At 46.7% G+C, this 14553-nt stretch overlaps 1 protein-coding gene across 1 annotated transcript; it reads right to left on the reverse strand.

The window, feature by feature from the left end:
- Positions 1-3276: 3276 nt before the first annotated feature.
- Positions 3277-12828, reverse strand: C1S (complement C1s). The gene is made up of 12 exons (XM_060165496.1): positions 12672-12828; positions 11659-11737; positions 11215-11422; positions 10840-11017; positions 9855-9980; positions 8853-9052; positions 8287-8440; positions 7649-7764; positions 7160-7238; positions 6502-6630; positions 5866-5940; positions 3277-4503 (listed from the first exon to the last, which is right to left on the reverse strand). Exons 2-12 carry the CDS (start codon positions 11679-11681, stop codon positions 3704-3706), a joined length of 2088 nt encoding a protein of 695 aa, XP_060021479.1. The 5' UTR covers positions 11682-11737; positions 12672-12828; the 3' UTR covers positions 3277-3703.
- Between the last annotated feature and the right edge of the window lie 1725 nt (positions 12829-14553).

Genomic DNA, 14553 nt, shown 5'->3' on the forward strand with positions numbered 1-14553 from the left:
CACTGTGTGAAATAAATTCTCTTTTCTATAATCCCATCCACACTCTTCACCTAAAATAACCCAAAGGTCACCTTTATTCCCCGCACCCCTCCCCAGGGTTGCAGAAGATATATTCCACAATCTCTAGTTATCATTGTTCTCTTCCATTTTTTTGTTTTGTTTTGTTTTTCTTTTTGTTTTTGCGGTACGCGGGCCTCTCACTGTCGTGGCCTCTCCCGTTGCGGAGCACAGGCTCCAGACGCGCAGGCTCAGCGGCCATGGCTCACGGGCCCAGCCGTTCCGCGGCATGTGGGATCTTCCCGGACCGGCACACGAACCCATGTCCCCTGAATCGGCAGGTGGACTCTCAACCACTGCGCCACCAGGGAAGCCCCTCTTCCATTTTTATAACCATCGGGTAATTGAATAGAACTCCTTCCAAATAAAATTTTATGAGAAAGCCCGTTGTGTAAAATGAATTAAAAGTAATAAATGAATAAATAATAAATGAATGAATAAAACATCAGGATAATTGTAGTTTGTCAAGTTTATTTCAGTTCATATCATAAGGTGTTTCAAATAAATTCTTGATTATGTTGCATGGAAAATTGAAAAACAAGAAGAACAGCTATGCGGAAAGTAAAAAGTCACATTTTCATAGAATATTTTTCTGATTATAGAAATCATGGTAAAAGCAACTTTTGAGAATCCCAAAATCCCTCAAGCCCCTTCTGGGCTAGTGCTGTTTCAACTAGGGTCCTTCCCATAAAGTCCTCTTGGCTGCATTTTTGTCCCCCAGCATGAGGAGCTGATCCACCAGTCTGTTTTTTTCTGACCAAAGAAATGTGACAATTCACTTGCTTTTTTAAAAGTTAAGTCTTTTCCTGAGTTTCAGGTGAAGCACACATGTTATTCCCAAGCGACTTGCAACGCCGTACGATTGATGTCTTTTAAGCCACAATGAATGATTTTCTAGCCCTTCTAGGCCTTGGTGATGAGCCTTTCCAGCTCCAAAGTCTCTGATGATGATTCACTTAGAACCCCTCCCTGCCCCTCACCCAGGGAAATGATCTGGTACTACAGCTAATGTTGCAAAAAAACAGACCCATCCTACTGTCCAAGGCAGCAGCAACAAGCGAATCCTTTCACCAATACCTCGGCCTGTCCGCAAGGGCAGAACCCAAATAGACTAAAGATTCTCTCTGGCAGGGATGGACTTCCTTTTTCTGTTATTTGTCAGATTCCAGGTTGATTTTTTTTCTACTCCTCCAATTATTAAAAAGAAGGAAAATTTCCACATCACAAGCATGTTTCTTAATATTTTTCCAATTTTTTTTTTCTCTAGAGGAATCCCCCTTCTCCTGCCCAAAACTCTGTAGTCCGGGGTACACTGTCAACTCCATGGCACATGTAACGACAGGCAGGTAGGGGAAGGTAGTTGGCAGGTGTACAGTTAAGGAATAAAGTAAATGGCTTTATGCTGCTGGGTTGATTTGACACGATACTTCCAGTAGCTTCCTATTGTTGGGTTTTTGGGGGGTTTTTTTGGCTGCGTTGGGTCTTCATTGCTACACACGGGCTTTCTCTAGTTGCGGCGAGCGGGGGCTACTCTTCGTTGCTGTGCACGGGCTTCTTATTGCGGTGGCTCCTCTTGTTGCAGAGCACGGGCTCTAGGCATGCGGGTTCAGTAGTTGAGGCACGCGGGCTCAGTAGTTGTGGCCTGCATGCTCTAGAGCACAGGCTCAGTAGTTGTGGCGCACGGGTTTAGTTGCTCCACGGCATGTGGGATCTTCCTGGATCAGGGCTCGAACCCGTGTCCCCTGCCTTGGCACGCAGATTCTTAACCACTGCGCCACCAGAGAAGTCCCATTTGGTTCTTCAGACCTTTTGATTAGAGTTCTGGTTACTTCATCATGTGTTAACCACCAGCCTAATGTCAGCTGTTGAATTTTGCCCTTTTGGTCCATGGAAGATCAAAGTTCTTTCTTCATGGGCCACAAATATACCCCTTTTGGCTTCTGATAAAAACTGTTTTCCTGAAAGCCACGTGTCACATCAAACAGACCAGAGTGTCCCTGAACTCTTAATCTCAGGCCATGGCTTTCGTAAGACACCTTGTTAGGGCAATGGCCACCCTAAGATAGCTCTTCTGTCCTCAGTTTAAAAAATACTAATCTCTGCATAGAAAACAAACTTATGGTTACCAAAGGGGAAAGCAGGGGGAGGGATAAATTATGAGTTTGGGATTAGCAGATTCCAAACTACTCTATATAACATAGATGAAAAACAAGGTGCCACTATATAGCACAGGGAATTATATTCAATATCCTCTAATAAACCCTAATGGAAAAGAATATGAAAAAGAATATATATATATATATATTCACAAAATTGTAAATCAACTATACTTCAATTAAAAAAAAAATACTAGTCTCGGGCTTCCCTGGTGGCGCAGCGGTTGAGAGTCCGCCTGCCGATGCAGCGGACGCGGGTTCGTGTCCCGGTTCGGGAAGATCCCACGTGCCACGGAGCAGCTGGGCCCGTGAGCCATGGCCGCTGAGCCTGCGCGTCCGGAGCCTGTGCTCCGCAACAGGAGAGGCCACGACAGTGAGAGGCCCGCGTACCGCAAAAAAAAAAAAAAAAAAAAAATACTAGTCTCTATTGTCTGGTCCTTTTTCACCACTAATCATTTTGTGGGGATGAGGAGTTGTTTGTTTGCTCACTTGTTTGTTTTTCTGTTCCCTTGGAAAAAAGTAGAAGGGAGTCTTTGGGTCCCTCCTCACCAAGACGAGCTATAACATCTCGGTGCACAGTTCAATCCAGAGAAGACGTTGTTGCCTGACTGACAAATTAACCAAAACCACCAGGAAAGCAGATGAGCACATGCTGAATTTCTTTTGTTTTTCTTTCTCATTGAGTCATAATACTGTATTATACAAAGGCACACTAAAGGAAAAGTCATCTTCAGGAGACATATTGAAACAATTTATACCACAAAATTTTAGACTGAAAGATCTTAAACAGCCAGTTCTAACTGTTGTATGTGGATGTCTGAGTGAGGTTCGAGTACATTTGATGAATTTCAAAAACAGAACACGGTACCTTGTGTTGACGTTACGCTAATCCGCAATACTCAGTAAATGTCAGTTGGAAGAGAGGAGAGAAACTGAGTTCCCTGTTTTCATGACAATTAAATATTAGCCGCTAGGGGCCTGAATTTCCAGGACACAACAGCCCATCGCACTCCCTTTCTATGGTGCTGAAGTCTTGATGTGGAATAACCAAGTCAGCGAGAACTGGGTTATAAACATGCTTTATTACCGGTAGATAGTAGACACTGATAATGATAAACTGCAAACAGGTAAAGGGGAAACAAAAATCAAGGGTGTGCCCCACAACGAATTGCAGAGTCAGAACTGGAACAGGAGGCAATCATCAGGAAAGAGGGCTCCCGGTGGAACAGGACAAGATAAGCGTCCCTTCCCACACTGTTGTCCACAGGACAGATTCAGGGGAGAGGACCCAGGGGCTCCAACTACACTGAATGACCGACACAACGACATGATCAAACCCCACCTCCAACCAGGTATCCCAACAATCAAGTTCTAGTTAAATCATACTCCCATGTCTTCTCTCAGTCATGGTGAAATAATGGGATTATCGTGAGGAACAGAAAGCAACAGATGGGTCACAGCCTGTAGAGAGGCTGGTGGGGTCTGTGCGGTTAGCCTCCACCGGGGGCACTATTCTCCTGCATCGTCTTCATGATCCAGTCAACATAGTTCTTGACGCGAGTGTAGATCCCATAGGTACCGCACTGGGGGCCCCAGGACACCAAGCCAGCGACATAGAATTTGGTATTCTCTTCATTAGGGACCTGTAGAGCAAAGGCCCCACCGCTGTCCCCTTCACAGCTATCAACACCCTTCTCACCTCCAGCACAGATCATGTTCTCAGTGAAAACAAAGGAATTTATATCTATTCCGGAATTTAGCCCCTTCAGCTCCCGGCACTTTGCTAAGGGAGCAATAGGTAATTTTGCCCCTCTGAGCTTAATAACATGATCTTTGGTATTTGTTCGGCCCCAGCCTGAGATCAGCCCCAGATCTCCCACTGAGGGGTTGTATTCTGAGGAGGTGCCTGGCAGGCAGATAGGGGAGACAGTGGGTCCCATTTTCACCGGGTCTTGCAGCCGCACCAGCGCAATGTCATTGTCAAAATTCTTCCGTACTTCCGAGGCATCCAGGACCTTCCAACCGGGATGAATAAACACTTTCTCAGCAGTGAGCATCTGGGCCTTTGCCAATTGCGAAGTGACCACTGAGGTAGAGCCAACGTACATCACTGGGTCACGGTTTCCCTCCACGGTGTGGGCAGCTGTCAGCACCCAGTACTCGTCAATGAGAGCCCCGCCGGCCCGGGGGTTCGAGAAGAAGACTTGCCAGGGGAAATTTTCAATCTTTGCCATGGAGCCTCCAAATATCCTCTGTTTTTCTGTAAAGGGTTCACCAGGGACGCCACAGACTAGGGAGGAACAAAAACAAGATGGGAAGGGAGCAGGGCAGATTGCTGGCCCCCTGCAAATCCTACAGCCACTCAAACACCTGCTGGGCCTCAGCGTTCTCAGCACAACATAGCCAAATATTTGGTCAACGATCTCAGCGCCTGACTCATCCTGAACTGACCTAAGGACCAAACATCCCACTTTGCCAGTGCCAAAAGCCGGCTTGTGGGAAAGACTGGTTTAAACGGAGGCCGTGTGCGAATTACTGAACCCAAACGAGCCTCACACCATGGACAGCTTAACTCACAGTGTGGGGAGGACACTTCACCCCAGGCTTGGCACATGGGGCCGGGGGCCCAGCTGGGAGCCAGAGCTGGGCAACCCTGTCCTCATACAGCTGTTAGGGGAGGCAAGCATTCTACCCTCCTCTGATGCCCAGATCAAACACTTATCACCTTCTTCTCTCAAGTCCTAATTGCAGCGAGTCCCTCCTAGTGACCTGTGGACGGTTCTCTTTTTCCATCTTTCATCTCATCCCCCACTGACTGGATCCAGGTTTGATTGCTTTGCCATTACTGAATATAACTAAAACGGAATTTTATTTCAGATAAAGTTGCCTTTCCTAAATCCCTCACTAGTCAGCCTGAATGGACTGTGAGTTGAACATAACAGACAGACCTGGGTTCAAAGCCTAACCATGCCCCTTCTTACCTCTGAACTTGCACTGAATTCCCTCAACTATAAAACGGGATCAATAACACCTACCCCAGAGCGTTGTTGCAAAGACTTAATTGAATGAGATAATAAATGCAATTGTTTGATTGCATTTGATTATTTGATTGAGAGCCAGCTCGGCCCCTAGCTCTCAATCACACTGTTGCTACTAAGAGGACGATTATTATTATTATGGCTTTGCCTGGGAGCCTTCTTCTACTCAACTCTGATTTCTACGCAACCCCTTATTCCTTTTATTCCTCTATATCTTGTTGTCAGATAGACTTTTAATATAATAACTAGGCTCTTCGAGTAGTCTTGTTTCTGAATGTTGAATCCTCACTCTCTTATTTCAGGCTCTGTTTTTAGCAATCCTAGACGCCCTTAATACACCTACATTACCAAACCTAACTGGCCCAGACTCTGACACCAACTGTCACCGGCTGACTTTTCTCCTTCCCGTCCATCGGCCTGACAGTGTGGTTGATGAATTCCCCAAGGCCCTGGCAGGTCCACGGCCCAGCTTTGTCTCCACCTCACTGAGCTAGACTCTGGCAGCCCAGACGGTCAAGTTCCTTCCCAAGAGGATTACAGCTTCTTTTAGAAGGTGAGACCCATGCAACCACACCTGTGGCCGTGCTCTCTACACAAGCCTGAGCCCTGATTACCTGGAACACATTTTGGCAGCTCTGCGCCCAGCAGCTCATTCACCCAGCTCCCGTTGCCAGCGCAGCGATACTCCTCTGGAACAGCACAAGGGACAGGGGACACACTCACCATCACATCTTCTGGAGTCTTCCCCCCCCCCACCCTTTTCGTTCAGAGCCTTAGCACCTCTGGGATTTGAGGAGGCAAAATCAGATCAAACCAACTAGAAAAGAATCCTGAGAACATCCTCCAAACAATCTCTCTGGCCCCTATCCTGCCAAGGGAGGGGAAGGAACAGTCTCCAAAGCAGAGGGAAGAGGGTTACTGCAGAGGCTGGGAAAGTGCTTCAAGTGGGAAAAGAAATTAAATTAAATTAAAAGCAATGAAGTGGGACATAGTGTGAGCCAACCAGACCTTCATCCAGCACCACCAAGGCCTCCCCATCGAGAAAGTCAGGCATCATAGAATAATGACTTGAAGCTGGAAGCATGACTCCTGTTCTACATTAAATAGTCGGTCAGGGGACTTCCCTGGTGGCTCAGTGGTTAGGACCCCATGCTTCCACCACAGAGAGCACCCAACCCAGGAAGACTGTGCTAGTCACCCTCCAACACTCTCATTCTTTCTTTCTCTTTTCTTTAGTCAAAGAAACCTACCGCTTCTTTCATTTTCCATGTAGTAATATGGCTTCTCACAAGTGTAGCGAGTGACGGAACCAAACAGAGTGTTTTCTGGATCTTCGACTCTACCGTGCCGAATGGGTTCGGGAGCGCCACAGTCCACGGCTACGAGAGGAAGGCAGGAGAGAGATGGTCAGGACGGCCACTTCCTCCCAGGAAGAGTCACTGGGCCAGTCCACCCTCCCAGCCGTGTTCCTCACTCCTTCCCCACTCCCCACATCCATAAGCACACCTGGAATGAATCCCCCATGTCAGCCTCTCTGTGGCCATGGTCTCCGACTGGCATCCCTCAACACCCTAGCCCACTGAGTCCCGCCAGGTCTGAGAGCCCCTTGAGAGCTACAAGGATAAACCTGGTTCTCAGTGGTTGGTGAGGCCTCTGAAGGAATGGACCCACATAATGCTATTAACTCTACCAATCTCATAGCCTCTTTCTTTGGAAGAAACCTGCTAGTCTGGCTGGGATCAGATCAGGGCTGGGACTCCATGACAGCCTTCCCTTCAAAAACTCAATCTACTCTCTCACAAGCCTAAGAGGAAACCATGCATTTGTATCTTAATGCACTAATCTTTCCATTCCCTTTGGGAGGAAACAAAAAAAAAAAAAAGAGTCCCATTTGAAAGAGGTACATACGTTGACACCGCAGTTTGGAACTACTCCACTTTCCGTTGCTTTGGCAAGTAGAATAGAAAGATGTCAAGCCAACACTTCCCTGGACAATAATAAACATCTCCATTAATTTATAAGGAGAGATATAGGGAATCAAAATCCAGAAATGGAATCGATCTCTGGCCTTGGATCAATGAGGAGTCCTCACCACAAGAAGCTTGGGGACATCGTAGCAGAATGACCCAAGGCGCCCAGGAGTTGGGGGTAAAAGACAGCTTTGTCCCAGCATGTCAGCACCCCCCTGCCCCAGGAAGACCAAAGCCAAAAAGGGAATGTCAAGCTGTCCAAGGATCTTCATGACTGACAAGGAAAGACTAAAGATCCTGAACGGTTCTCTTTATGGAGAAGGTGTTAGACCTTTGCTGGAGCGAGAACGCTCGGTAAATGATTAGACAATTCCAGTACGCTCATCCCGACCTAGGGACAAGAGAGAAGCCTCTAACGGTGCTTTACCTGTACAACTTCAAATCCATCCACACAGGTTATCTTCACCACATCTTTGAACACATATTTGGCTCTATCAGGCTCCCAAAAAGAATTGGCAGTGACTTCTTTAGGACAAGGGATTGCTTGGAAAGGATAGGAAAAAACTTTTTACCAAATAGGAGAATCTCTATGATATTTACATCATTCTCACACTTTCTACAGTTGTTCAGTCATCCTCAATCCTGACGCCCAGCATTCCAATACGGAGGTGTCTAAAATAATACGACAGGGAATGCCCTGGCGGTCCAGTGGTTAGGACTTGGCGCTTTCACTGCCGAGGGCACCTGTTTGACCCCTGGTTGGGGAACTAAGATCCCACATGCCACATGGTGTGGTAAAAAAATTAATTAATATTAATTAATTAATATTAATTAATTAATATGGCATTACTAATGAACCACCCCCAAGCTGTCTGCATTCACAGGTCCAGTTGAAAGATTCCTGGAAGTTGAGGCATTTCTAGCAACTACTGACAGGTTTAGATCCTGCTGAGGAAGTGAAGTATTCTCAGGATACCTGTCCATACAACAATCTACCTGTTTGGATTTTACATTGTGCAAGGACTTTGGTGCCACCAACCAAAGAGCAACTTCTAAGTTACTCACGATCTCCATGGTAACGAAATTTCCATCCCTTTTTTTGCTCTGTTTCATCAGTTTGGAAGATGATATTGAGAGCATTACTCTTGGTTTCAATAGTTAGTGGCCCAGGGAATCCATTACCGCAGTAAGGACCAAATTGCTGGTTTCCTGCAACAAACTGAAGAGAAACAAAATGATGAAATCAGAAGAGAGAAAGAACTGAAATAAAAAGGCAAAATGGAAGGGACAAAAGTAAAATTAGGGCTTCCCTGGTGGCACAGTGGTTGAGAGTCCGCCTGCTGATGCAGGGGACACGGGTTCGTGCCCCAGTCCGGGAAGATCCCACATGCCGCGGAGCGGCTGGGCCCGTGAGCCATGGCCGCTGAGCCTGCGCATCCAGAGCCTGTGCTCCGCAACGGGAGAGGCCACAGCAGTGGGAGGCCCGCGTACCGCAAAAAAAAAAAAAAAAGTAAAATAAAATAAGAAGGAGGGGAAAAAAAGAAAAGAAGGGGCAGAAAGCTATGTAATTTGTCTTCAAGGAGAAATCTCTCTGTGTGAGTTGGGAGAGGAGTTCATCGTCCATCACGCACAAGTAAACTGTCAGCGCAGCGGCCCTCAGAGTCAGCTGGTTCCACATCAAAATCTTCTCTCTGCATAGTCACCACCACTTGGAACCCCTCCTCCAACAGGATCTGATAGTCACACCTCGAGTTCTCTGGGTATAGACTGGGATAATTGGGACTTGTGAGCTCCCCAATCGGTGTGGTGAATACATCCCCACTGCAGTTGACTAAGGGAGAAAAAGAGAAAAGGAGAATCAAATATAGAGTCAAGCAAAGGAGTCCCTGCCTTTTGCCATGATGCTTCTCATGAACTGACAGTCCACAGTGATTGACTGTCACATTGATTGATTGAAGCCCACATGTCACAATTTCATACCCAACACATATCAGCAGAGATACCCAATACCTACTGGGTTTCCATCACTTTGCTGATGATAGAGCCTTTCACGGTTATGGAGAGCCCCGGGTTGACACAGGCACCTATCTCTCTTCTCCAATTAATTAACTTGACCCTGTAGGTTTGTCTTCCTCCACCCTTGTAGCTCCCCTTCAGTTTACGGGTAACTAAAAATAGATGCCAGACTTCCCTGGTGGCGCAGTGGTTAAGAATCCACCTGCCAATGCAGGGGACACAGGTTCGAGCCCTGGTCCGGGAAGATCCCACATGCCGCGGAGCAACTAAGCCCGTGCGCCACAGCTACTGAGCCTGCGCACCTAGAGCCCGTGCTCCACAACAGGAGAAGCCACCACAATGAGAAGCCCGCACAGTGCAACGAAGAAGAGTAGTCCCCACTCGCCGCAACTAGAGAAAGCCTGCGTGGAGCAGCAAAGACCCAATGCAGCCAAAAATAAATAAATAAATTTTAAAAAAGAAAGAAAGAAATCAGCTTGTAAACTATTAAAAAATGAAAATCGATGCCAAGTCAAGGCTGAGGTTAATCAAGATCGAAGGGTAGACAAGCCCCCTACCGAAGCCTTAAGCCATTCCAAATCCCAGGGAACGCGCACCCTTCCTGATGCCAAGCTCACCTCCGCAATTCCTCATATCATCATGGAGGAAGTATTCTGGCGGGCAGGAGCAGAAGTAACCACCAATGAAGTTGTTGCAGAAGTGGCTGCAAGGGGCATCTGCAAAGTCTGTGCACTCATTTACATCTACAAAGAGTAGAGAAAGATTGAGGTCAAGGACAGAGACCTAGAAGGAAGAATGAGGTTAAGCGCCACACTGCAAGGATAAGAAAAGTAGGAAGGGTCTGTTGCTTAAAGACATTCAATGAATCACATTTCAGGATGGTATTATTCTATACTACTCTTGTGAACTATGATTCCGGAGTTGCGCTCTACCATTGCACAGCTGTAGGGGAGCTCTCAGTGCCAGAGACCCTTGATCTTTCTCACAAACAGAGCGTTTCAGCTCCAGAGACAACACTCTGCAAGCTGAACTTGATAATGTCTTCTGCAGGAAGGAACAATTAGTACATGTATTACTTTATATGCTGTTGGTACTTCTGTCAAGTCTAAACAATACTGTGGCTTTATGAGATGTCCTGATTTCATTTTACCCTGGAGATAGCTGGAGACGCACACAGAATTTGAAAGTTTGTTTGCCATATGTTAAATGGGTTTGAATACCATACATTCCTTGTGTGAGTCTTCACAACTTATTTAACTTCCTTAGTCCTTACTTCCCCTGTCTTTAAGTAGATCTAATAACACCTAGTTAAAGAATTGAGGTGAAGATTAAATTAATATAGGTAAAGTTCTTAACACAGTGCCCAGTTCATAGTGGTTCTCAATAAATTACTGCTTATTAACTCTTTTTTATCATTACTATCATCACCAGGATATGATTATGCATTTGAATTTCACAAAAGCAATTCATGGAGGGATCCAAGCCAAGTCAACACTTCATAAGAGTTATAAACAGAACCCTCCCTCCCTGCATTGCTCAATGTTTGTCCGGCTTCTAATCATGTGGTTGGATCAATGAGGCACACAGAGGGGTGAGCCTTACCTACAGCAACGTAGTATGCAGCAAACCCAGTGAAACGCTCTTCGTTGGAGAAGTCTGACTTGAAGATCACCTGGAGTTTGTTGTATGGGACTTGGAACTCTTCCACCACTGGGGAGTTGGGATTCTTGCTGGTCCTCTGTCCACAGAGTTTCCCTTCTTCAAGACCTCCTGACATTATCTAAGAGAAGGGTCAAAAGAAACTAGGAAAGGGTAATATTTTGGTATGGAGGTCAGAGAAAAAGGGACAGAGAGACTGGACCATTTCCCATCTTAGGACTATGTGAGCACAGCTCACTGTATGCCGGTGGCACCCCCTCCTGCATCCTCTCAGCCCACCAGCCCAGCGCCATCCTTCACGTGCTTATTACAGTATACCTGCACTGAGTCATATGCGCAGTTCTCGGACAGCTCTATGTCCAGATGGGTAAAGTAAAGGTGGATGCCGTACCCCTCAGGAACTTCTATATCCCAAGACTTCTTTACTTCATTGGGGTATGCCTGAGGGTAGTTGGGGGACAGGATCTCCCCATACATAGCAGGCTCGGCATAAACCCATGCCAAAAGGGAAAACAGGACAATGCACCTGACAAAATAAAAAAGGCATATGGAGAGGTGGGTGACCCAGGTACCAGCAGGCAAGGGCAGGGAGAAGGGATGGGAAAGGCGAAGGGCACCAGCACATGGAGGCGAATCTTGGGTTGGAACGAAGCAAAAAGGCCTAGGTCAAAGCAAAACCCAGGCTTCAGATCTGAGGCATTTTCTTGAGAAGATGAAGGGAATGGGGTCCACATACATCTCCGTAGACCCGTGATCACTCACCACATCTCTGGCAATTGGTCCATCCCTGGTGAGCAGCTCGTCTCTTGGTCCTGGCTCTCTGCACCTCTGGACTTTGGACCTAAAGCGGTGGCAGACCTGGCTGTATTTGTCTAACAAGCACACAGGCACCTGCTTGGGTGGTAAGGGGCCAATGTCACCTTGGTAAGAATAACACAGAGGTTCAACAGAGCCATATCATTAATCATCACTGGACGACACCCATCCTCTCACACTCGCCCTGGTTCTAGATTGAAACTACATCTTATCCTTCTCCCCTGGCTTCTCAGGACCTTCTCCCAGTTTTTCTCCAAAATAATGAGTAATTTCTCCCAGTTTTCTGCTTCCTCTGTTCTCCTCCCTCACCCTCAACACCCACCCCAGCCCCGACTCGGTCAGTCTCCCTCCTGCCCTAACAGAACAATATATATCCCCTTTTCCGCTCAGGATTTCAGGAGTCTTTCCCCATCATGACCATCCACCTATGACATGTCTCCCTCTTCTTTTGACAAGGATCCCCCTTATCACCTCGAACAAGCTCTCCTGACTGTGTATTATTGCATGTATTTCTCCCAATGACCACTGATGGAGGAATGAGCTCCTTTTCCTAGGGGAAGGCAGTGACCTTGGGAGAAGTGGTCTGAGACAGGGTTGGATGTGGAAGGAGAAAAGGGACAGCTGAATGACAAGAAACATGAAAGGAAAGGAAAGGTATTCCCTCAATTTCCTACCTTAATTTTCCAGTCTTGTTTTTTTTTTAACCTTTACTAAAAAGACAAGACATCTCCCCACAGTTCTTAGAAACGTGTTGCCAAATATGCTTCTAACCCTGGTGGTGGTGGTGGGGTGACATGGGGGTGGATGGGGTCAACCTAAGAGAAATAAGTGGCCTATATTCTCCCTCTGGGTTCTGCTCTTTCCGGCCCTCCATCTTTGCCCAAAACCTTCCTATGTAAAGTTTTCTGCCTTCCTTTTTCCTCCATCAAAGCTCTGCTCTTTGATTTTAAGGTTTTTACCTTCAGAAGCTGATGGGAACAAGTGGGTCAGTCCTGTCTCTCTTGCCAGTGGGCGTGCCGGGCAACCCTGCCGGCTCCCAGGAAGAGCAGCATAGGGCCTGGGTGCAGGAACCTCCGCCTCCCTGTCCTGGTTCCGTTCCTGTGATTCTCTACCCCAGTGTGCATGTCTGAAATTCCCTGATCCCAGCAAAGAGGGGGCTGGGAGACCATGACTTAGGGAAAGAGGAACTCAGCCTTGATCTTGGAGCTCCCTCTGCTTTTGAAACAAGAATTGCATACTGAGGCCTGAGATTCCTCTTTCCCAGGCCACAGGGGGAGAAAGGAGGGATCGGGGAATTTCACCAGTTGCCTAATGCTCTTTTTTAGCCAAAGGGTGTGTTACAGAGTTTTCGGGGAAGTCAGGTGATTTGTGGGAAAAGGAGGGCATTAATACTGTAGGGAAAAGCCAAACCCAGAAAGTCCAGCCCTCCAACTGCGTATGAATCATGAATTATCAGAAATGCAGGTCATCTCTGCCTTTAAAGCAAACGTAATGGTTGGATAACGACTTATACCTAGATCCCAGATGCTGGGGGGTGGTGCTTTTTCCTCTTCCTAAAATCCCCTCCACATCTTCACACATCTAAAATATCCACCCATAAATCTGCAGTTCAGATACAATCCAGAGTCCTTTATCCATTACCCTTGGGTCAAGATATGCTTCAAAATTCAGAATTTTATGGCCTTTTAAAAGACAGTGCAGGGAATTCCCTGGCGGTGCAGTGGTTAGGGCTCTGCGCTTTCATTGCCCGGGGCCTGGGTCCGATGGATCCCTGGTTGGGGATCTAAGATCCTACAAGCCGCGCAGCAAGGCCAAAACAAAAAAATAAGAGAAAAAAAAAAGAGAAAAAAAGAAAAAATTAATAATAATAAGAAGAAGAATACAGTGCCTATGCGGTATACAGACCCAATACCCCAACATTAGGTAACATCTCCTCCTGTCCCTCCCCCCGCAAGGGGCTGAGATAACACTCCATCATCAAACATTAATATTTCTGCAGCTAAACGGCTCATCTTTACAGTGAGTAGAATAGCTAAAGTTATCATTCTATATTATATTTATAAATGACTTCACATTAGTTCAAATTAGGTTTTTCTGCCAAATGAGTTTTGGTACCAAAAAAACCCCACTTTGTTTCCAGAGCCTTTTGGAATGTAGAGCTTCAGATAAGAGACCCAGGGGTGGTGGGCGTGTACAACTCCTCCACAGAGACTTCCCTGACCTCCCAGCTCTCCTTCTGTCCCTTGTCACTTTCTACCCCTGTCTTAGTGACTGAATTCCAACAGATCTACAGCTTCATCAAGTGAAGATGCTCCCTTATCTTACATACACACCACTAGACACTTTTAAAGCTGCCAATTAAACTATGATGTATGATTGATTATAAGACGCACCCGATTTCAGAAGTGTTGAAATGTGGGCAACTATTCTAAACAAACAATACTGGCTGTGTGGAGCCTGGCCTTCTCCAGAACAATTTATCACATCTAACTTCTATTCCAAAGCTATTGATATGAGAGCAAGTTTTTAAGCACAAATATAAGCACTTGATGGCGCTGTTCAGGCGATTAACAACGACTGCACAGGGGCTTCCCTGGTGGCGCAGTGGTTAAGAATCCGCCTGCCAACCCAGGGGAAAAAGGGTTCGAGCCCTGGTCCAGGAAGATCCCACATGCCGCGGAGCGACTAAGCCCATGTGCCGCAACTACTGAGCCCGCGTGCCAAAACTACTGAAACCCACGCGCCTAGAGCCCACGCTCCACAACAAGAGAAGGCAGCGCAATGAGAAGCCCACACACCGCAACGAAGAGTAGCCCCCGCTCGCCGCAACTAGAGAAAGGC

The sequence above is a fragment of the Lagenorhynchus albirostris genome, chromosome 11 (genome assembly GCF_949774975.1).
Source record: "Lagenorhynchus albirostris chromosome 11, mLagAlb1.1, whole genome shotgun sequence".
In the NCBI taxonomy this organism is placed as follows: domain Eukaryota; kingdom Metazoa; phylum Chordata; class Mammalia; order Artiodactyla; family Delphinidae; genus Lagenorhynchus; species Lagenorhynchus albirostris.